At 39.3% G+C, this 24,787-nt stretch overlaps 1 protein-coding gene across 7 annotated transcripts in view; it reads left to right on the forward strand.

Moving 5' to 3' along the window:
• Positions 1-24,787, forward strand: part of Mtmr12 (myotubularin related protein 12) — a 76,100-nt gene that overhangs the window by 28,594 nt on the left and 22,719 nt on the right. For all 7 annotated transcript variants that reach the window (XR_012449201.1, XR_012449202.1, XM_020180522.2 and 4 more), the window contains exons 3-8: positions 1,382-1,524; positions 2,160-2,232; positions 3,176-3,306; positions 4,983-5,076; positions 14,809-14,938; positions 19,984-20,059. Coding sequence is in view for 5 of the 7 variants with exons in the window: in XM_020180522.2 (XP_020036111.2) it covers positions 1,382-1,524; positions 2,160-2,232; positions 3,176-3,306; positions 4,983-5,076; positions 14,809-14,938; positions 19,984-20,059 (647 nt within the window). In the remaining 2 variants the exon portion in view is untranslated. The remainder of the gene's footprint in view (positions 1-1,381; positions 1,525-2,159; positions 2,233-3,175; positions 3,307-4,982; positions 5,077-14,808; positions 14,939-19,983; positions 20,060-24,787) is intronic.

Here is a 24,787-nt window from a genome sequence, read left to right on the forward strand (position 1 = left end):
TCATGATTCTAGAGTCTATATCTAGCACAGACAAGGTGGTGACCATGGTGTGGCATGTCATGTGATAGAGGGTCTTACCAGGAATGCTGTAGTACCTGCTACCTCCTGATTGCTGATCTCCCATGGATGACCATGGGACAGGACTGTCCTAGTGTGCGGAAGAGCCTTGCTGTTAAAGGCTGTCTCATGTTGGTCATTGAAGCACAGGAAGCCTTGCCCACATATCTTTCACCTTGAATTTAGTTGAGGCACTTTTTCTGGGACTTTTAAACCTTAATGAGGCCCTGACTTCATTGTCTTTTCCATATTCTCTAGTTTCTCTAGTGTGACTGAGCCATCTTCTGGTATTTCCTTAGGGTTTCTTCTGGAGGTAAATTGACCCCTTGAAAGATGAAAGAAGAAAACACTATAATATGTGCCCCTTGATAGTCTGACTGTCTGAAACTCTTACTCTGTGCTTTCACATTGAAAGCTTAAAGGAATTTTCAAATTTAAAGATGGAGAAATCCAGAGGGAGATTCTGAGGGGAAGATGGTTTTCTGTTGCATGAGAAGAAAATCCCTTTTTTTGTTGCAAAGTATTGACACTTAGTTTTTCATTTCCCCAATTTCCTTCTCTTTTTCCTGCCCTCAACCAGCCATCCAACCCTTATGAGCTCTGCTTCCAGGGAGCAGAGAATGCTTTCATGTCACCCAATCCTAATCTTTCTGACTATAAAGAGAAGTACTGTCTGTCTCCAGGAACTCCAGCTGCTCCCATGGGCCAGGTGCCTACAGATAGAACAGGATAGGTGACACATTGAGAGGAAATACTCTCAACTAAAAAGAGAGGATACATTTTTTTTTCCCCACCAGCCATGACCTCTTTTTTCCTCTCATCCTCCAAGCTACGTCCAGCCAGAAGGAGATGGTGATGTTGTGGAGGGTTGCAGTACCTCTGGTATCTGGGAAAGCTACCTGGAAGCCTTGGGCTCCCACAGGAAAAGGGGTTGGGGTGTGCATCCAGGGCCTGCTGACCAGCCTGCCTACCTTGCTCATGTAGGGTATCATGGTTGTAGAACATCTGCTGCAATCAAAGTAATGAAAACACTGAGATCTATATGTGAAAGTACAGCTGAGATCATTACCATCTATTTGTAAATTTCCATTATTTACAGTGAGAAGTTTGAGAAACCCCTGCATGAAGGTGTCTCTGAGCTATTTTGCTTTCCCCACTCTGCTTCATCTTCTAAATTTGCCGCTCCTGCTGCTCCTAAAAGTGGCACATTCTGAAGTGCCACATTGTACTGTGTGTTTGTCCTTGTGTAAATAGAGCAGGAAAGCTTAATGTTTGTGTACTGTGTGTTCCCTGAGGACTGAGGACTTGCTTTGGTTTCCACCAGGTGAACAGCTGCTTTGTGAAGCCAGCACAGTCCTGAAGTATGTACAGGAAGATTCCTGTCAGCGTGGAGTCTATGGGAGACTTGTCTGCACAGACTTCAAGATTGCCTTCTTGGGTGATGATGAATCTGCCTTAGATAATGATGTACGTATGAGCTGCATTTGCTGAGTTTGGAAGGAAGAGTGCAGTTGTGGCTACATTGTTTGTTTTCCCAGCTTCTCAGTCTTCCTGTGAGACTTGTCGCTACTTAGGAATGAGCACTGAAGGAAGGAGAGAACTGTCTGTCAATGGAAACCCAACCAGAGCCCTTCCTGGCCCCGGTGTGTCAGCTGTCCCAGGAGCCCCTTGGTTCTTAAAACAGGCACACCACTGCTGCTTTTGAGTCTGGTTTTCTGTGCTGCTGTCTATGATACCAACTTGTTCCTAGTCCTATGTAAAGATAGCACTTTTCTAGAAACTTGAGTCTACCAGTGTTTTTTTCCCAAAGACAGCCTTGTCAGTCACCTCTTTGCATTATATGGAGAAATGTTGACCTGAATATCACTTCCCCACACTTCTCAAAATGGTGGTGTGTGGCAGGGTGGGTTTACCTAGGAATAACACAGAGATGGGGATGTTTTGCCTGAGTTTGAAAAATTGATGCTCATAAGGCCTCTCACATACCTCATCATCTCTTCACTAGCGGGGTATGGTTGCCTATTTATCTCAGCATACAAAGTGTGTGAATGTCTAATAGTGCATAGAAAGGAGTCACAGTTGTTTCCTTTTGAATCTTTTAGGAAACTCTGTTTAAGAATAAGGTTGTAGGAGAAAATGACATTACACTCCATTGTGTGGATCAGATCTATGGAGGTAAGTATCTCTTTCCCTTTGTGTTGTTGCCAGCTTTGAATGTGTAGCTAATAATGATGATAATATTCTTGTAGCCCTTTATAGTTTATTAAAATGTGTTCATGTAAGTTAACATCTTTAAAGCAGCTTCATGAATGATAAATTGAGATGTGAAGTAAGTCATTTGGGGTTGCTTAGTTAGATGAACCTGGAACCTTTTCTTGTTTGTTCGTTTTGGCTTTTTTGAGAGAGGATCTCACTATGTTGCCCAGGCTTGCTTCAAAATTGTGATCCTCCTGCCTGGGTCAAAACTTGTTCTTTTTTTTTTTTTTTTTGGTGTACTGGAGTTTGAACTCAGGGCTTTGTGTTTACAAAGCAGGCACTCTACTGCTAGAGCCACACCTCTAGTCTGAAATACTCCACACAAAGTCATTCTGTGTTAGATGTTTATCATACTGCTTGTCACCAGTGTTGATGTGTAGATTTTACTTTAAAGGCCAATATATAAATGCCTGTTAAATTCCATTAGATGTCTTTTCTGCTGACTAAATAAACCTTTCTTTGTTCTTTGTTCCTTGTTCCTCTTCTTCATTTTTATGTTCAAGGCATTTTCAGAAATCATTCAGTAGCCACTTAAGTTCTCAGCACCATCCAGGGAGGGGTCAGGAGGTGCCATAGCTGTAAACTTAGGCATTGACTGGGACAAAAGCATGTCCCTACCACTCTCCTTTCCATTCTTAGCTTTAGAGCTGGGATCTTCAGGCCATTGGAATCTGTTCTGCTGACAGTGGCCAGTTGATCTGATTCTTAGGCTTACTGAAGAGGAGTGAAGAATCCTGACCTCTCTCAGAGACAAGGCCTCTGCTGGGAGGGACTAGGCTCCTGTCCTTAGAAGTGAACAGTCTAAATAAACTTGTTGTCATATAGCATAATTTCTCTTCCTGATTTCATCATTGATCTGTAGTGTTTGATGAGAAAAAAAAAACTCTTTTCGGACAACTGAAGAAATACCCCGAGAAACTTATCATCCACTGCAAAGACCTCCGAGTGTTCCATTTTTGTCTGAGGTACACAAAAGAAGAGGAAGTCAAAAGGGTAACTAATCAATGTGTTTTTAAGCTTTATTTCCCATCAGGTTTTCCCCCACTGACTCTAGATTTTACTTATATTCACAAAGGTGGAAGGAAGCCTTTCCCTCTGTGAAGTTGAAACTGGTTGCGATCCCATATTTTTTGATCAAAGCATGAGAGGCAATTGAGTAAAGCATGCCTGTGTGTCAACTTGGTGTAAGATTTTTGTTTTGTTTTTTGTGGGACTGGGGTTTGAACTCAGGCTTTGCACTTGCAAAGCAGTCACTCTACCACTTGAGCCACACCTCAAGCCCATTTTGCTCTGGTTATTTTTGGAGATGGAGTCTCAAGAACTATTTGCCTGGGCTCCCCTCAAACCTCAATCCTCGGTCACAGCCTTGGGAATAGCTAGGATTATAGCTGAGAACCACTGGCATCCGGCAGGTTACCTTTAATCGTCCAGTTCATAATGTTGTTTTTCCTAGAACCACTAAAAGATGGGAAGTGGTAAGATAGGTCAGGGGGTATCTGGGGAAAGAAAAGGATGGAACAGCTAAAAGTTATTTCTCTGATATTCTATCTGAAGGCAGTAGCCCTAATTTCCAACTTCTGTGAAGAAATGAGTTTACCTCTGGTAATGGTTGTGTGTGGGAGGAAGAGGTACACAAGTCAGATGAGCAAAGCACAGTCACCGGGTATGCCTTTGGGTACTAAATAAACACAATTTTCTGGTTGCCAGCAAATTCAGATGTATTAACTGGGTGAACTCAGAAAGTGGCTATACAAATTTGATGTTCATTGTAACTTTCAAGATTTCTCTTTCTGAGATAATAAAGGTCTTAAAATTGCCACTCTATGTTAAACACATCAAGGAAAACCTAGCATGAGGCTAGTACATGTGTATTGTCTTGTCTGCAATGAATTATGCACTTACAGGTAATGCCTTAATTTTCTTTCAGAATAGTGTGCTTCTTTCAGATAGTTGAGTTAGAATAATAAAAGTGACTCCAGTATCTATTCTGAGCAGGCAAAGAATGGTGAGGATGTGGAAAATTCCCTGTGAAGCCAGACACTTCATTTCAAACAATGATTTTAGTCATCTATCCAAATATACTTTGGCTTAACACAGTAGACAAACAGAAACCTCAATAGGCTGAGTTCTTTTTCTCATCTTCTAGAAGGTCCTAAAGGTTACAAGTGAGTCAGAACAGCTAAGTGTCTTGGTTATTATCTGGTACCAGCTGTCTTTGACCTGTTATATATTTGAAATACTTGACTTATTTTAGCACTTTGCTTTTGAGCAATTAGACTATGTCTTAAAATTTTCCCTAGAAATTCAGTGCTCTTAGAAAGCCTGACAAAATAGTATTCTGTTGGTGCCATTGTTCCAAGAACTAAGTCACAGATCCAGACCTTAAAAAGGGTTGCTGTGGTGTCTCTAGAGCCCCATTAGCATACTGAGAGCCTAGACACCTTAGCTCCTGCACTGTATCGCTGGTGCCTCTAGTCCATTTTGCTCTGGCTGTTGTTTTGGAGATGTAGTCCTACAGACTATTTGTCTGGACTGGCCTCAAATCTTGATCCTCACAATCTCAGCCTCTAGGATTATAGGTGTGAGCCAACGGCACATGGCGGCTCCTGCCTTTCTTAGTGTTTATCTCTTAAAAGCATAACTATATCCACTGGTTGCTTCTTTTCTAGATTGTCAGTGGCATAATTCATCATACCCAGGCTCCTAAACTGCTTAAAAGATTGTTTCTGTTTTCCTATGCAACTGCTGCACAAAACAGCAAACGTAAGTATCTTCTGAGTTTTAATATGAGGGTAGGCAGGCATTTTTGTGTATGTGTGTGTGGTACTTGTGCATGCTAGGCAGGCACTTTACTTCTTGAACTAAGTCCCCAGCTCTTTTGTTTTTGGCCTGGAACTTGACATCTTTCTTCCTCTGCCTGTGAAGTAACTGGGATTTACAGATGTGTACCACCATACCTGGCTGACAGAATCCTTTCCATTTTAACCTGTAACCATGAGAAGAAAGCATGTCCATAGGTTTTTGTTTTGTGTTGTTTTTCTGTCTTCTTTAGCAGTTATTTACCTCTTGCTTGGTTGATTCAGTCAGAAAATTTGTGGGGTTTTTTGTTTTTTTTCCCTATGATCTTTGTTTAACTTATCTTTTAGGTTTGTTTGCTTGCTTTTTTTCAACTGATTGTTTGGTTACTTCTTATGAAAACTAAAATCAATGGGTTATACTAGGAATGTCAGTATTGAGAAACAAAATTGAGACAAGTTAAAAATAACCCTGTTTGTCCCTAGGTTATTTTTTTCCACTTAAATATACTTCATTTCATTTCGTAAGATACTAGAGAATGTCTTACATTCTAGAAAGTTTTTAAACAACCAGAGTATACTTTATAGCAAATACTTTGGGGCAAACTGGGCATAAGGAAAGCACTTCAGAAAACTAGTTTGGTAGGAAAAAACTTAAAAACTCCAGATGTTTTCCATTCAATTTGCTAACAAAGAGAGCAATTTGTGTGTGTGTGTGTGTGTGTGTGTGTGTGTGTGTGTGTGTGTGTGTGTGTGTGTGTGTGTTACTGGAGTTTTAACTGAAGGCTCTCACTTGCAAGGCAGGCACTGTACCACTTGAGCCATGCCCTCAGTGAGAGCAACTAACTAATGAATTCTGGCCATCTGAATTGGGCATTAACAAGTGTCAAGCACTGGACATGTTTTCACAGATGTCTGTCTTCTTTCTTCTTCAGTTCTCACTTGCTCTGTCCGTCACTCTTAACATGAAGTTTTTTTTTTTAATTTTTATTGTTTTATTATTCTTATGTGCATACAATACTTGGGTCACTTCCCCCCCCCGCCCCCACCCCCTTCCTTACCACCTACTCCACCCCCTCCCTCTCCCCCCATCCCCCCTATCCCCTCGATACCCGGCCCTTATCTAATTTTGTTGAAAAGAGAGTATAAGCAATAATAGGAAGGAACAAGGGTTTTTGCTAGTTGAGATAAGGATAGCTATACAGGGAGTTGACTCACATTAATTTCCTGTGCATGTGTGTTACCTTCTAGGTTCTTTTTGATCTAACCTTTTCTCTAGTTACTGGTCCCCTTCTGTTGGCCTCAGTTGCTTTTAAGGTATCTGCTTTAGTTTCTCTGCATTGAGGGCAACAAATGCTAGCTAATTTTTTAGGTGTCTTACCTATCCTCACAGCTCCCTGTGTGTTCTCGCTTTTATTATGTGCTCAAAGTCCAATCCCCTTGTTGTATTTGCCCTTGCTCTAATGTCCACATATGAGGGAGAACATACGATTTTTAGTCTTTCGGGCCAGGCTAACCTCACTCAGAATGATGTTCTCCAATTCCATCCATTTACCAGCGAATGATAACATTTCGTTCTTCTTCATGGCTGCATAAAATTCCATTATGTATAGATACCACATTTTCTTGGTCCATTCGTCAGTAGTGGGGCATCTTGGCTGTTTCCATAACTTGGCTATTGTGAATAGTGCTGCAATAAACATGGATGTGCAGGTGCCTCTGGAGTAACCTGTGTCACGGTTTTTTGGGTATATTCCCAAGAGTGGTATTGCTGGATCAAATGGTAGATCAATGTTTAGCTTTTTAAGTAGCCTCCAAATTTTTTTCCAGAGTGGTTGTACTAGTCTACATTCCCACCAACAGTGTAAGAGGGTTCCTTTTTCCCCGCATCCTCGCCCACACCTGTTGTTCGTGGTGTTGCTAATGATGGCTATTCTAACAGGGGTGAGGTGGAATCTTAGTGTGATTTTGATTTGCATTTCCTTTATTGCTAGAGATGGTGAGCATTTTTTCATGTGTTTTTTGGCCATTTGATTTTCTTCTTTTGAGAAAGTTCTGTTTAGTTCACTTGCCCATTTTTTATGGTTCATTAGTTTTGGGAGAATTTAGTTTTTTAAATTCCCTATATATTCTGGTTATCAGTCCTTTGTCTGATGTGTAGCTGGCAAATATTTTCTCCCACTCTGTGGGTGTTCTCTTCAGCTTAGAGACCATTTCTTTTGATGAACAGCAGCTTTTTAGTTTTATGAAGTCCCATTTATCTATGCTATCTTGTAATTGCTGTGCTGCTGGGGTTCCATTGAGAAAGTTCTTACCTGTACCTACTAACTCCAGAGTATTTCCTACTCTTTCCTGTATCAACTTTAGAGTTTGTGGTCTGATATTAAGATCCTTGATCCATTTTGAGTTAATCTTGGTATAGGGTGATATACATGGATTTAGTTTCAGTTTTTTGCAGACTGCTAACCAGTTTTCCCAGCAGTTTTTGTTGAAGAGGCTGCTTTTTCTCCATCGTATATTTTTAGCGCCTTTGTCAAAGATAAATTGGTTATAGTTGTGTGGCTTCATATCTGGGTCCTCTATTCTGTTCCACTGGTCTTCACGTCTGTTTTTGTGCCAGTACCATGCTGTTTTTATTGTTACTGCTTTGTAATATAGTTTGAAGTCAGGTATCGTGATACCTCCAGCATTGTTTTTTTCACTGAGTATTGCCTTGGCTATTCGTGGCCTCTTGTGTTTCCATATAAATTTAATGGTAGATTTTTTCAATCTCTTTAATGAATGTCATTGGAATTTTGATAGGAATTGCATTAAACATGTAGGTTACTTTTGGGAGTATTGACATTTTTACTATGTTGATTCTACCAATCCATGAGCATGGGAGATCTCTCCACTTTCTATAGTCTTCCTCAATCTCTTTCTTCAGAAGTGTATAGTTTTTCTTGTAGAGGTCGTTCACATCTTTTATTAGGTTTACACCTAGGTATTTGATTTTTTTGAGGCTATTATAAATGGAATTGTTTTCATATATTCTTTCTCAGTTTGTTCATTATTAGTGTTTAGAAATGCTAATGATTTTTCTATGTTGATTTTATATCCTGCTACCTTGCTGTGGCTATTGATGATGTCTAGAAGCTTCTGAGTAGAGTTTTTTTGGGTCTTTAAGGTATAGGATCATGTCATCTGCAAATAGGGATATTTTGACAGTTTCTTTACCTATTTGTGTTCCTTTTATTCCTTCTTCTTGCCTAATTGCTCTGGCTAGGAATTCCAGTACTATGTTGAATAGGAGTGGAGATAGTGGGCATCTTTGTCTGGTTCCTGATTTTAGAGGGAATGGTTTCAGTTTTTCTCCATTAAGTATAATGCTGGCTGTAAGTTTGTCATAGATAGTTTTTATAATGTTGAGGTACTTTCCTTCTAGTTCTAGTTTTCTTAGAGCTTTTATCATGAAATGATGTTGGATCTTATCAAAGGCTTTTTCTGCATCTATTGAGATGATCAAGTGGTTTTTGTCTTTGCTTCTGTTAATGTGGTTTATTAGTTTATTGATTTTCATATGTTGAACCACCCCTGCATTCCTGGGATGAAGCCTACTTGGTCGTGGTGAATGATCTTTTTGATGTGTTGTTGAATTCGGTTTGCCATTATTTTGTTGAGGATTTTTGCATCAATGTTCATTAAGGAGATTGGTCTATAGTTCTCCTTTTTGGAGGTGTCTTTGCCTGGTTTTGGGATAAGTGTAATACTGGCTTCATAAAATGTGTTTGGCAGTTTTCCTTCCCTTTCTATTTCGTGGAACAGTTTAAGGAGGGTTGGTATCAGTTCTTCTTTAAAGGTCTGATAGAATTCAGCAGAGAATCCATCAGGTCCTGGACTTTTCTTTTTGGGGAGACTCTTGATTGCTGCTTCAATTTCATTTTGTACTATAGATCTATTCAGGTGATTAATTTCCTCTTGGTTCAATTTTGGATGATCAAATGTATCTAGAAATCTGTCCATTTCTTTTCAGATTTTCAAATTTATTTGAATATAGGTTCTCAAAGTAGTCTCTGATGATTTCCTGGACTTCCATGGTGTTTGTTGTTATCTCCCCTTTTGCATTCCTGATTCTACTAATTTGGGTATTTTTCTCTCCTGATTTTAGTCAGGTTTGCCAGGGGTCTATCGATCTTGTTTATTTTTTCAAAGAACCAAATTTTGTTTCAGTAATTCTTTGTATGGTTTTTTTGGTTTCTATTTTGTTGATTTCAGCTCTTATTTTTATTATTTCTCTCCTTCTATTTGTTTTGGGATTTGCTTGTTCTTGTTTTTCTAGGAGTTTGAGATGTATCATTAGGTCATTGATTTGGGATCTTTCATTCTTTTTAATGTATGCACTCATGGCTATAAATTTTCCTCTCAGGACTGCCTTTGCTGTGTCCCATAGGTTCCAGTAGGTTTGTTTTCATTTTAATTGACTTCCAGGAACTTTTTAATTTCCTCTTTTATTTCATCGATGACCCATTGTTTGTTAAGTAATGAGTTAGTTTCCAGCTGTTTGCATGTTTTTTGTCTTTACTTTTGTTGTTGAGTTCTAGTTTTACTGCATTGTGATCAGATAGTATGCACGGTATAATTTCTGTTTTCTTATATTTGCTGAGGCTTGCTTTGTGCCCTGGGATATGATCTATTTTGGAGAAAGTTCCATGGACTGCTGAGAAAAATCTATATTGTGTAGAAGTTGGATGAAATGTTCTGTAGACATCAACTAGGTCCATTTGATCTACTGTATATTTTAGATCTTGGATTTCTTTATTGATTTTTTTGTTTGGATGACCTATCTATTCATGGTAATGGGGTGTTAAAGTCTCCCACAACCACTGTGTTGGAGCTAGTATATGCTTTTAGGTCTTTCAGGGTATGTTTGATGAAATTGGGTGCATTGACATTGGATGCATATAGGTTGATAATTATTATTTCCTTTTGGTCTATTTCCCCTTTTATTAGTATGAAATGTCCTTCTTTATCTCGTTCGATCAATGTAGGTTTGAAGTCTACTTTGTCCTGAGTTCTTTTATCTCTTTATTAATTGTTTCCTCTGTTTTACTTTGGTGTTTATACAGTGCTTCTATGGTTTCCTTTATTTCTTCTTTTGCTTTTTCAAATTCTCTATTTTTGTTGTCTTGGAATTTCTTGAGTGTCTCCTGTACGTTTTGGTTGACCATATCCAGTATCATCTCTATAAAATTCTCATTGAGTACCTGTAGTATGTCATCTTTTAAATTATTCTTGTGGGCTTCATTGGGTTCTTTGGCATATTTAATCTTCATTTTGTTGGAGTCTGGATCTGAGTATCTGTTTTCTTCATTTCCCTCTGGTTCCTGTACTAATTTTTTGCTGTGGGAAAACTGGTTTCCCTGTTTTTTCTGTCTTCCTGTCTTTGCCCTTGGTGTTGTTATTGTCCCTGTACTGTGTGCAATTAAGTATTTTCTGGCTTGTAATAATAGCACTAGTGATATTTAGAATGGAAGGGTGAGAGGGGATGGAAAGCAAAGAAGTTAAAGGAAAAGGGAAAAACAAATAATCAAGTAGAAAAAAAAACACAATGAAACAAAAAATTTTCAAAGATATAAACAGGGAGAGACAGTGTACTAATTGACAGTAAGCTGAACAGGCATTAGAGAGACAGAGAGTTTTGAAAATAAAAAATAAAAAGAATAAATGTAAGATTAAAAATTAAAAAGCCCTCCAAGTTCAAATGCAGTGAAGTTTCAGTCTTAATAATTTTGGTGTTTGTCCCTCAGTCTCCAATCCTGGAGATGGTGCCTCAGATGTTGTTCTGTAGTTGTCTCATCAAAGGGGAAACATAAAATAGAACAAAACTGCACAAACAACAACAACAACAACAACAAAAACACACCCACAAAGTGTCTCAAGTTCAAATGCAATACAGTTTCAGTAAGTTTTTTAGCATGCAGGTGTAGTTCGGTTGTTTTCTCATCAAAGGTAGGGAGAGAGAAAAAAAAGAGTTTGGAGACAGTCCTGTGAATGGCTATCTGTAGCTGTGGCTTGCCTGCCTGCTGCTGTCAGCCTGCTGTTGCTGGAGGCATTATTTATGCAGATCTCTGGGGTAAGCTTAGCACTCACCTGGCCCAGCAGGCTTTGCTTCCTCAGAGTTCTGTGCCCGATGCCACTGCTACAAACTTTCCCCTTTCCAAGCACCCTGGGGGAGGTGACACTGCATCTGCATTCTCAGGCCTGGGTGTTTATTTACAGCTCATGTGGGAAGTGAGTCTTCCCCTCCTCTCCTGTGGAGTTTTCCTCCCTCTGCCACTCTCACAAGCTTTCCCGCTCCTTGTTGCTGGGCGCGCATTGCGCGCTGCCGCTCCCACCCTCTCTGGCCAGGCCCAGCTTATTTATTTACGTTTCTGGGAGTGATTCCCCTCTCCTCCTCTTTGGCGCTCAGGGCACCCCACCCTCTTTGCTACATGTCTTTATTGTTATTATTGCTTATTACTCAGTTTCTCTTTTTTCCCTGAGTGGGGGTTGGTCTGTCCGGGGGGCTATGCTGATCTGGCCCAGGGTTGTCTGTGGAAGTACCGCGTACCCCTTAGCTCACCTTGTCCGCGTCTTCCCAGGCCATCTGGGCATGGCGTCTTAACATTAATTTGATGTTTAGTGATCCTAAGTCCCATATCAGGGATGTGGCAGACTTGTTTAAAAGCACATACATGTAAAGCTTTCTGGACTGCAGAGTTGCTTTGGCACTAGACACTCGTTAATGAATGCTTACAGTAGACCTGGTCCTGTGAAGATATGGGTGTAACCATGACTAAATCCCTGTCCCCAAGGAGCATCAAGCCAAATAGGAGAGGCAGTTGAGTGATATGTCTTCTGGTTGAAGTGCCTACCCTTGCTAGGGGAGGTGGGCTGTCAGAGCAGGGTGTACCTTGCTGGTAGTGAAAAGTTATGGGATCATCTGGTGGGCTTGGAGAAGTGCAGAGCAGAGGTATAGATATTCCAGAGAACATGTTGTGGGAAGCTGGTGATTTAGATGAAAAGATAAAAGGTTAAGTGTTTGTCCTACCTGAATTCAAATCTTTGCCCAGTAACTTTATGACTTTGTGATCCTGGGGATTACACTTAACCCTTAGGACCTCTGTTTTCTCATTTTAAAAATAGCACTGTTGGTGCTTCTCTTGAAGTCTTGTAAAGATTATAAAGCGCTAAATGATTGGCATATAAGGTGTAAGTTCATCTTTGAGAATGACAGATCTTTCCACTGCATCTATATGTACAAGTGCTCATCAAGTGGATGCTGGCATATAATTTTGACTATATGAGATATAAATGTGCCTTTTGGTTGATTACTGTAATTTTTTTTTTATGATGGTACGGAGTTTGTACTCAGGGCCTCAGGCTTGCTGCATAGGTACTCTTACCACTTGAGCCACTCTGAGCCACCCTGCCAGCCCTTTTTTGTGATGGGTTTTTTCAAGATAGGGTCTGATTCACTATTTTCCATGGCTTTGAACCATGATCCTCCTGATCTCTACCTCCTGAATAGCTAGGTGTAAACCACCATCATCCAGCTGGTTACTGTAATTTATATAAATATTTGGAGGTTCATATTTGAAAACTGCTACTCTGTTTTTAGGAATCCTGCCACCTCATTATATCCTGATTCTGGCATGAGTGCTAGCTTATAGCTTATGGCAATATGAGACATATAAATGTAAATTCTCTATTAATTACTCTAATTTATATAAACACTTATTGGGTTCACATTTGAAAGATAATATTAAGGAATTCTGCCTCTTCCTTTATCCAGATCCTTGGCCTGGTCCAGTGTAGGACAATTTTTGGGCTTTTTTTGCCAACATATGTTGTCAGTGTGCCAAAGCCCTATTTGAATTACATCATTCTCTTCTCTTCTTTCTATTAGTAAAGGTAATAACTAATAGATGCTAATTGGCCAATTAACTTTTTTATTGAGAAGGGGTTTTCTTTAGGTAGGTACTTTGCAATCTAAATATCTTCAGTTAATCTCCGGCTTAATAATTACAAATGGTTTGACTGAAAGTTCCTTGATGCCTGTGACACAGAATTCTAAGTAAGGACTTGCCTGCATTGCTAAGAAAAAGGCCTATTGTGTTGAATAGGGAGTATTGTTACTACTTCTCTATCCATGGAATTTTTTTTTTTTTGCATTAGTGCTTTATGGAAATTTCCTTTTTAGTACCTGGGTTCGAATTCCAGTTCCACATTGCCTAGCTGTGTGACCTGAGCAAGTTATTTGATCTTTCTGTGTCACATCTGTAACATGGAAGAAATATTATTACCTGTTACATTACCTATCCTGTAGTGTTGTGAGGATTAAGTTAATAAAGTATGATATGCTCAGAACAGTGCCTCAGATATGGTAAGTGCTATCCAAAATGCTTAGGATAAGAAGTGTTTTGAATTTGGGATATAATCTTGAAGATGGGACCCAAGCATAAACACAAAATCCATTTATATTTCATGTACAATAAATATGTATACAGATATATCATATGCAGATATATATATATACCTTTCTTGTGTGTGTTGGGTTAGGGATCAATCCCAGGGCCTTGTACATGCCAAGTAAGTACTCTACCACTGAGCTAATTCCCAGCCTGTACCTGTGTTTTGATTGTGACCTGTCACCTGCTATTGGGTGTTCAGTTTCCACTTGTATTGTCACACTGGCCCTCAAGAAGTTTTGGATTTTGAAGTATTTCATATTTTAGATTTTTGGATTAGGGTCAATGTTCTTTTGATATAAACATTGATTATTGTCTTCTTCACTCTTATTTTTGGTATGATACAGTTTTATCGAAAGCAGGTGGAGTAGTTTTAGCAAACAATTCTTTTTTCCCATAAGGCTTAGTGTTTTAGATGTGCAAAGACTATTTTGGTGCATGACACCTCCACCAAGAAGAGATGGCCTGGAAGGAGACAATAAAAACATCTGGGCTGCAAGAGCAATATTCCTGGGCATTTTGTTCTAGCACCTAGTGCAAGGGCTGGTTTAGTAGCCAAGGTACCTATCACCATGATGCATCCCTGGCAAGTGAACCCCAACCCTCATGTGGCTCTCTGATCTGTTTATGGCTTCCTATAATCACGTGTCATACTGGAAAGGTGGCAAATCTTCAAACTGAAGAAGGATTTACATTCAGGGATTTGATGTGCTATTCAAATTGGTTTGCTGTCTTATGCATATTTTGGTAGAACTAAAAATATTTCATTACTTTAGTTTTTGTGCCAAAAGCTCTTGGTACTTCACATGATCTTCTTGTTTTATATAAGGTATCTTATGGTCAGATGACTGAGAATGAGCTATAAATTACATTTGCAAGGAATAGAACAAGAACAACTCCTTACCTATAATATAAAAAGAAAGACAGCTTCAGTCATAATTTTTGATTAATATAAAAAAATGGGGTTTGGATGTGGCTCAGTGCTTGTCTGATGTGCATGAGTCCCTGGCTTTAATCCCCAGCACTGCAAAACAAAAACTAACAACAACAACAACAAAAAAAACCAAAGTTAGGGTTACGCAGTGAATTCATTCTACTTGGATTAAAAAAGGACTTAGTGGAGGAAACTGGGGTGAAAAGGTATACTTTTACATAAATAAGATACTAGTGCTAGGAAGAAATTTAATGTTTTGCTAATTTTATTTCATTAGCCACCAATCCCAGAAACCATACAGTAATGTTTGACACACTTAAGGACTGGTGTTGGGAATTGGAGCGGACCAAAGGCAACATGAAGTACAAAGCAGTGAGTGTCAATGAAGGCTACAAAATCTGTGAGAGGTAAGTTCAATGCTGGTTGTATGCCATATTGTAGCATATTATCAAAAAGCCGTTCTTTTTTATTGCCAAATAACATTCCATGGCATAGATATATCATGTTTTATCTATTCATTAGTTGATGTATATTTGGGGGCTCTTCTGAAAAAGTCTGTGATAAATATTGATCTACAAGTTTTTGTGTGGGTATGTGTTTTCATTTTTCTTCCATATATAAATCTAGGAGTTGAATGGCCAGAACACATGTAACTCTGTGTTTAACTTTTTGTTTGTTTTTGTGGTACTGGGTCTTGAACTCAGGGCCTTCACCTTGAGCCATTCCACCAACCCTATTTTTGTGAAGGGTTTTTTGAGAGAGGGTCTCATGGAACTATTTGCCTGGGCTGGCTTCAAACCATGATCCTCCTGATCTCTGCATCTTGAGTAGCTAGGATTATAGGCATGAGCCACTGGAGCCTATCTGTGTTTAACTTTTTGAGGAGCTGCCAGACTATTTTCCATGGAGATTGCACCAGTTGACCCTCCCACTGGCAATGAACAAGAATGTGCTAGGGTTCCTTTCTTCACATCAACACTAGTTTTAATTGTTTTTTGTGTATGTGTGTGGTGCTGGGAATAGAACCCAAGGCCTCATGCATGTTAGGCAAGTGCTGTATTACCGAACTGAGCTATAGCAAATCTTCAACACTAGTTTTTAAAAGAAACTTTTTTTTCCTTTCTGTTTGTTTGGCAGTACTGGGGTTTGAACTTAGGGCCTGTTGCTTGCTAGACAGGTGCACTACCATTTGAGCCACTCCACCAGTCCTGAAAAACTTTTAAAGTGTCTCTTAAAATAGTCAAAAGTGAGTTTGTATCTTTTTGTTACTGTTGTTGCCATTATTCTATCTGTAACGTAAGCATAAAATTAGAGAAATTACAAAATTTATATGTTTTCTTTCCTTTTATTAAGCATTTCATTTACTCATTCAACAAAAATTTTGGAGTGCCTGTTATGTGCTAGGGAGTTTCCTACTTAGTAGGAATACAGTAGTCAACAGAGCTCCTGAAAACCTCTGTCCTAGAGTGTTCTGTAGAATAAAGAAATAAGATACAGTATACTAACAGATAGGTGTTGGGGAGCTGGAGGTGTGACTCAGTGGCAGAGCATTTGTCTAGCATGCATGAGGCCCTAGATTTGATCTGCAGCACTGAAAAAAGAAAGGAAGGAGGGAGGGAGGGAAGAAAAAAAGGGAGGAAGGAAGGAAGGAAAAATTGCTATGGAGAAAAATCAAACTTGGCAAAGGGGAGGGAAGAGGGGAGTACTGGAGGGGAGGGTTGGTCAGGAAGGTCTCACAAGTAAGTGGCATTTAAGCAAAGCCACTTAGCAGATTAGCTGACAGAAGAGTGTTCTGGGCAGAAAGAACAGTCAGGTCAAAGGCTGGGTGAGCAATAGGGAGAGTCCCAGGGATGGGGGAGGAGCAAACAAGGGAAAGAGTAGTAGGAGGTGACTAGAGGGAGGGGAGGGAAAGGGGATGGGGACAGGAGGGACTAGAGGAGGGAGGGAATGTTGGATGCTTTCAGAAGAATTCATCCTTTCTGATTCTGAGAACAATGAGAGGGAGTTTGAGCAAGGCAGAGTATTTTTAAAGGATGACTCTACATAATCTTGTTTTTAGAAACTTGAATCTTATCATTTTGGAACATATTTCCTAGCTCTTTGCTAACAGTTACATAAAGTGCTGTAGTCTGGTAAAATTTTTTTGTTTGTTTGCGTTCATGGTTCTGATAGGCCTTTTCAGCATATCAGTTTTGATTTTAATCAATCTGAAACATTTGCAGGATGAAATTCCCTACAGGACATGAGCTGTGGTGACAATGGGAGCAGCCTTCAGGGTTCTGTCCCCACCCAGAACTTCACTATCAGTTCTGCCCTGTTCCTTGGTCTTTCCCAGGTGGAAACTTGAAAGGGAAAAGCTAACTCTTGCTCAGAAAGAACTTAGGAACTCTTTTTCCTAGGAGATGCAATGCAAGATTGATACTAATACAGTGGCCCCATTCCCACTGTGTGTGTTTGTGTGTGTGTGTGTGTGTATGTTTTGTTTTGGGTAAGGTCTCTTGCTCTGTTGCCAGACTAGCTTTGAACTTCTTCCTGGGTTCAGGCAATCATCCTGCCTCAGCTGGGACTACAGGCATGCTCCAGCATGCCCTGCACCAAGAATTATTTGTTTTTAAAAATCCAGCCACATACTTATTTGTGGTATGTGCATAGATGTCAGCATGTCAAAAAACATAACCTGGTTTAAGAGGTCAGAGAGTGAAGCTTGTAAGTAGTGGTAAATGGGGAGAATGGAGCTTTAATACTCAGAATATCATCAGTGCAAACACACACCACTTGGACCACAGCCAGGCAAAACATAGGAAAGGCTCTGCTTTGTTTCTTGTCTAGACCAGGACAGTAACTGCTTACAGTGATCTTTGCCATCCATGCTGGTCCCCCAACAGTCCAAGTGAGCCTCTCCATTCAGTTGTTTCCCATTGGTCTTGGTATAGAACAGATCCCTTAATCAGCACTTCAGGACCATCATGGTTTGACTCTTCCCTAACTATTCGAGTTTGTCACATCCAAAAACCCATATTGACAGCTCTGCATAGCCATCTCCTCTATCTGAAAGCACCCTTTGTGGATAGTTAACTCCACTTCATTGATCAGCTCTTAGTTTAGTGCTACTTTCTTAGGGAGGCTTCCCAAGACTAGGTCAGATCTCCTCTAAGCTTTCATTGTATTGTATGTCTCCTTTGTAGCACTTAGTACAATCCTGAGTTTATTTTTATTTATATCATCATTTGGTTAATGTTGATTTCTGCAACCTGCAGCTCTATAAAATCAAAGGCACTTACTGTTTTTGCTTATCATTAAATCCTCAGTGCTAGGCACAGTACTTAGCTTCTGAGGGGAGCTCAGTAAATAGGCGAAGCTGAATTCTAAATAAGAATGAGAAACTGAGTGTCTGCTTCACCCTCCTCAAGATCAGAGATGGCCATTCTAGTGTCACAGATCTATTTCTTCTTTTTAAATTCTCCTCCTAAAAGCATTTCTCTCATCCCACCTCTATAAAGATATGAGAAGGCATGTAGCCCTTTGTGGTACAGCACAGGGGAAACTATGAACAAGAACACATTGCTGCTCTGAGTTCCCCTTTCCTTAACAAAATTGTACCTGAGTGTATTATCTAACTTCCCATGACTGAAGTTCTTTACTTTGTATTTTAAACTCATCCTAATGACTAAGATGACTGTTTTCCAAGGAGGAAGGATTCATTGCTTGTATACATTGGCAGTGTCAACGGAGACTTCTTGGAGTCCACCTGAGTTAATTAGGACAGAGGAGGACATCCTCCACTCCCTTCACTGGGTGGATACTCTTCATCGCTGCTGAGGGACAGAGGCTACAATTCTCATACACTTGGTTCTGACCTTTAAACCTGTTTTTGTGTGAAAGGCTGTTTATAAGGGAAAAATTAGCTAGTGAATTAAATTGTAAAATATTCAACTTCAGTAATTGGGAAAGACATACATCTTTATAGAGCAAGGGGGCCCCACTCCATCTTTATAGTATGAGCCACTGAGGAAGGAAAGACCTAGTTGGAACAATTCCACAGGTGACTGTCCTGAAAAGGTTGAGAAAAGTGGCCTGTGTGTAAGTTACCATTTGGTCAGCCCTTCCCACCATTGGATGTGATTTGAATCACCTGAGGATCTTGTTAAACTGAAGGAGGTGAGGCGGAACCTGAGAGTTTGTTTGCTGTGTAAGCTTTCAGATGCTGCTGCTGCTTGCTTAATGTAGTAGGGCCTTCTGGAACAATAGTTTTCATATTGACCACATTCTGAGAGAGCTTTTAGCTTCTAGATGTTGATAATTTTCAAATCTTCCCCTGTGATTTTAATAGGCAGACTGAGTTTGAGAGCCATTGATCTGTGAAAATGTTTTTACTTTAGTGACTACACTTAAGGAAAGGATGCCTTACTGCTCTTACTTCCTATTTAACAGGCTTATTCTTTTTAGAGACTAATTTACCAGAAAATTGAAGTCATACTGCCTGGGTTCAGGTTCCTGCTCCACTATATGCTTAGTAGTTGTGTAACCTGGGAAAGCCTTAGTGTTGTGTCTCAGTCTCTTTATTGTAAAATGGAAAACATCATAGTACATACTTGATAAGGTTATTGGCAGGATTAAATGAATAATTCATGTGAAGTATTAGTGCAATGTTTGGCACATAGTAGCACTCATATATTCGTCATTGTCAGAGCATTAGATAAAAATGTGTGACCAGTAATCATTGTAATTACTGGTTTTCGTAATAGTTTAACTGAAGGACGCACAGATCCTTATGCTGTTACTAGATAATAAGAAAGGTCACTCTGATATTGGAATGTGTATACTTTCACAGACCATATTTTCTAATCCCCGCTCCCTTTTTTTTGGTGGGACTGGGGTTTGAACTCAGTGCTTCATGCTTACAAAGCAGGCACTATATTGCTTGAGCCATTCCTCAAGTCTATTTTGTTCTGGTTATTTTAGAGATGGGGGTCTCAAGAACTATTTTTCCCAGGCTGACCTTGAACCACAATCTTTCCAATCTCAGGTTCCCAAGTAGCTAGGATTTTGAAATTCACAAGCATCCTGCTCTCCTCCACCTCTCTTTTTTGTGGTGCTGAGGATCAAGGCCAGCAAACGCTGTACCACTGAGCTACATCCCTAGCACTATGTCCCTAGCACCCAATTTCCTCATTTTAGGAAAGAGGAAACAGACCCAGAAAGGTAGTGAAACTTACCTATAGTTGTGCAGAATCAGCATCAGGGCTATGATTTGAACTTAGATTCCTGACTTATTTAGCCAGAGTACTTTACACCAAACTGAGAGTGACAACTCATCTGAGCTGGTTCTTCTTAAGGGAAATGTGATCCTTCCATGATGCTCTGCTTAGCTTCCTTATACTTCTGAAGTTGAGCTTTCATATTTTGTGAATTAAATGTCACATTAAAATCTGTTAACATCTCTTTCTTCTAGGTTGCCAGCTTACTTTGTTGTCCCCACCCCTCTTCCTGAAGAGGATGTGCAACGCTTTCAGGGTCATGGCATACCAGTAAGTGCATCTGGAAACCCTAAGAGGCCTTGGTTGCTCATTGGCCCATTCTAGCAAAATGATCCTACTTAAAGCCCTTGACTTTGGAACTCAAGAGTTTGTCTTCAGTCCAAGAGTAATCTAAAAATACCATAGGAACTCCCTAGAGGAGTCTCTTAAACATGAGGCTCCCTGGGACAGTACTAAAGTTTCACAAATGCCCTTGAGTTTTTAGCAGACACACTGAAAAGCTTTAAGAGAATTACAGATCTGTCTGCTGTTGAAAGCAAGCGTAAATCATTTTACTACCTAAATCATTTTGAATCTGAGATGACCACTGTAAAAGCAGTAGGATTTAAGATTCTTTTTGGCTGGCACTATTAATTTTGGTATGGGTGTGGTTATACTTTCTTCCAGAGACAACATGGATTGTTTCTTTGTTTTCACAGAATAGAATGGAATGTGAGCCATATTTAATGTGACACTGATCAAAGAAAGCAAGAGTCTGGCAGTCACTTATTTCTAATTGGTGACTGGGAATTGCCAGACTTGCAGGGAATTTAATAAGGAATGAAAATTATATGTAAATTTTGTGCTGTGCACATGGCTAGTTGGCTAAAAGGGTCCTTCCTCTATGGGAAGTAAGATGGTGAAGCAAGATCACGTGCCCAGAAGCCATGGAGATAACAAGTATGGCCTTTGTAGTAAACCAGACCAGAGATCCTCTGCCTGGTCAGGGGCTGCTCTTTAGCACCAGCCAGTTTGAGCCACATGGAAATACAGGCTAAGCATTGCCAGATGGCCAGAGTTTTCAGGGAAAGCTAGAGATACAGATTTCTATGTGAGTTTTCCTGATCTCTAAATATATACATCTGATTCAGATGTTTTAAAAAATAATGTCTTTGGGCCAGAGTTGAATCATATCCAACCAATACACAACCCTTGATTTACAGTAACAGTTCCCAAACTTTCTAGTGTCAGGATTGCTTACATTCTTAAAAATTATTGAGGCTCTGCCAGGTGCTAGTGGCTCACTCTTGTTATCCTCGCTACTCTGGAGGCAGAGATCAGGAGGATCGAAGTTCAGAGCCAGCCATGGCAAATAATTCATGAGACCCTATCTCAAAAATCCCATCACAGAAAAGGGCAGGTAGAGTGGCTCAAGGTATAGGCTCTGAGTTTAAGCCCCAGTACCGCAAAAAAAAAAAAAAAAAGTATTGAGGCTCTGAAAGAGTTTTGTTTATATAGGTTGTCTGTATTGATATTTGCCATATTAAAAATTCAAACTGGGTTTTTAAAATTTAAATAACATTACATGTTAGCATAAATAGCATATTTCTATGAAAAATTACCATCCAAAACAATAAAATAGAATAGCATTGCTTTACATTTTGAGAAAGAAGACAGTGGATTCCTATATCTGATTCTTTCATTTAGTCTGTTGTGGTACAATGGTGTCTGGTTGAAGTACATGAAGAAAATACAGCTTCACACTGATGTGTATTTGGAAAAGGAATGTTTAAGAGCCAAATTGAGAATATTGTTTGATGGTACACCAAAAAATTGTTATGTGACAGATTTATAGAGGTTAGTTGCAATAAGGACTCTAAAAACATAATTTTTCATTCTCCATTAAATTAAAACCTGTTGGTTTGTCTTATACTTTGAATGGAACATAAAACAATTTTGTACAGTTGTCATTGGCCATCTGGGAAATACTGGTTCATAGGTTATACAGTTCTAAATAATGACATATTCCATTATGTAAATATTTAAAAATCACATTCATTAATGCCATCATCTCATCAGAACAGTCTTTAAATATTGAAAAACTCCGCAGCTAAAGTGGCAGTTGTTTTCTACAATTCTAGTTTTTGCTTAAAGGCTCAGTTTTTTATCATGGGCAACAATTTGTAAATTGTTCTCTGTGAAGTGATAAATTTATTTATTCTTTTTTTTTTTTTTTAGGATTAATGTCTACCAGATACCAAAGTCTAAATACTCATAGTTTGTCTATCATTCATTATTTGATTCCATTGAGGAATGCTAGTTCAGTTCTCATCTCTTGTATAAATGCTTCTTCTTGGACAAACTCATTACTTCAGGGCTTACTTTCCATTCTTGGACACAGAATTTTAAAAAGACATATGGTCCAGAGGCATGGCTTAAGCAGCAGAGCACCTGCCTAGCAAGTTCAAACCTCAGTACCGCCAAAACAAATAAATAAATAAAAAGACACGTAAGCTGGTCACAGGTGGCTCATGCCTATAGTTGTAGCTACTTTGGAGGCTGAGATTGGGAAGATTTCAGTTTGAGACTCCATTTCCAAAATAACCAGAGCAAAATGGACTAGAGATGTGGCTCAAGTGGTAGAGCGCGTGCTTTGTAAACGTAAATCCCTGAGTTCAAAAGCTTAGTCTCACCACCAACAACAACAAAAAAACCAACCACATTATGGTCAAGATTAATAACTTAACCCTTCACTAAGGACATTCTTGAGTGAATTAGATTTTTTTCCTGCTAGTGGTGGCAGTGAAGAATACAATGATGACTAGTAGAATCATATGACTTTGCTTTGATTGATGCGGAGCCACCAGCAATTCTACCCCCACTACGTTTGCACCATCAGTGCAGATGTCAACACAGTGAAAAAGACAAATTGTATGTTAGTATGATTGTGAAAATAGTTGTGGCCTCTCAGACCTCATGAAAGTGCCCTGGAATCTTCCAGGGCAGTATATAACACTTTAAAAATCAGTGCTTTGGAGGGATGAAAATGAGTGTCTCCATCCTTTGGCTTTTCAAAGAACAACAGTCAAGAAAAGTTGTGCTTTGTGGAAGGAAACAAAGATGAATTATCCACATAATGTGGACTAGGCTGCTTGTCCATCCCTGCAGTGTGTGAAGTTTTCATGAGCTGAGTTCCAGCCAGGCCTTGGGGGTGAGAAGTAAAAAGCGTTGTTGTAAGACCTGAGTGAAAGCCAGCAACATTTTGATAGAAACTGTGAGAAGGTGTTCTTGCTTCATTAGATCTGCCTTAATTATATGTTCTAAAAGGCAGTAGTGAATTTGCATGAATGGAGAATAGAATGATACTACACAAGATAGAAATTATACATCTACCCAGAGAGCATGAACACAGAATCTCAGAGATCTCAGTCTTTTTCTCTCTCTCTCTCTCCCTCCCTCTCCACCTTCTCTTTCTCCATCTTCTCTCTCTCCATCTTCTCTCCCTCCCCCTCTCCCCTTCTCCTCAGTGCTGGGATCACACCCCTGGTATCAAAAATAATCCTAAATTAAAAGGCAATCTATTTTATATGTGGTATTGGTGAAATTATGTACCTTAATCTAGAAAACCTAAACCTTTCACATGTTCCTTTGAATTTATCAGTATTTCAAATTTGTACCTCTTTTTTTATTCTTTTTAAGACAGAGCTTCTCAACCTAGGTACTACTGACATTTTGGGCCAGATAATTCTTGGCTTTGGGGGGCTGTCACTGCAGAATATTTAACACCATTGCTGTCAGCACCTTCCAAGTTATGACTACCAAAAATATGTGCAGATATTGCCAAATGTCCTCAGGGGCCAGTAAAATACAGGTTGGGAACTTATCCTTTAAGGTGATCTAGATTAGTTTTTTTCTTAGTTAGCATTTGCCTCATCAGATTCTTAGCAGATCTGTAGAAAATATGATAGTTAAGTAGCACAAGCATTCATAAGCTACTCCCCTGCATCCTTGCCTTGTCCTTCCTTCTTATTCCTGTTGAACCTACTCATACTCATTTTTCATTCTCTATGCTTTTGTTGTCGTCATTCTTTAAGCAGTAAGAATATCAAGCTTTTATTAAATCAGATACTAAGTTTGAAAAATGTAAAAGTGCCACTTTTTTTACTAATTTTTTTGTGTGCAAAATGTTATGTATAAAACATGTAAGTAGTTTGCTATTGTTTTTAAGTGAATTAATATGCTTAGGGTTTCTCTGTTGTAATTTCTAATGTGGCAAATATCAGTACCAATAATCTACATAAACACAAGATCCTTGGGGCTTCAGTAATTTTTAAGAAGGTAAAGGGTATACATAAGTCAAAAAAAGTATGAAAACCACTGATCTACAAGATTCTATATGTATACCATTTTCCCCAGAATTTGGCACATAAGCACTCAGTCAGAAGTAGTAGCAGTGAATATGTAGTAGGAGTTAGGGGAGTGGTAAGACTGAAAACATAGTTTGGGCCTAGATTGTGAAGGGCCATCAGTACCATTCTTTTTAATTGTGGGAAGGCACATACAACATAAAACTTACCATTCGTGACATTTAGTATGTTCACAATGTTGTACAACCATCACCATGACCTACTTTTAGAACATTTCTGAATCTCCATGCTTTTTACCATGGGCTCTCTTTTCACCTTGTCCGTCCCTTCCTGCCTTCACTTAATCCTCTTCAGTGATGTCCTGCATGATTTGTCAGGTTAGCCAGATCTTTGCTGCCATGCTAGAGACTTTAACCTCGTTGGCCCTCATTCAGCAATTGCTAAATTCCTGTCAGAAGCCTCTCTTTGTCCAGCAAGTTTACTAATTTGTATTTACTGTTTCAAATACAGGATAGTAAAGGGGTTAGTTGCCCCTTTGTGCCTCAGATGAGATGAGATAGTTCTGATTAGAGGTTATCATTGCACATGTCCAAACTGGAAAACAAGATGTGGCTGGATATCATCAAGGGCCTACTGTTTTTGCCCCAGAAGA

The sequence above is a fragment of the Castor canadensis genome, chromosome 6, assembly GCF_047511655.1.
Source record: "Castor canadensis chromosome 6, mCasCan1.hap1v2, whole genome shotgun sequence".
NCBI lineage: Eukaryota > Metazoa > Chordata > Mammalia > Rodentia > Castoridae > Castor > Castor canadensis.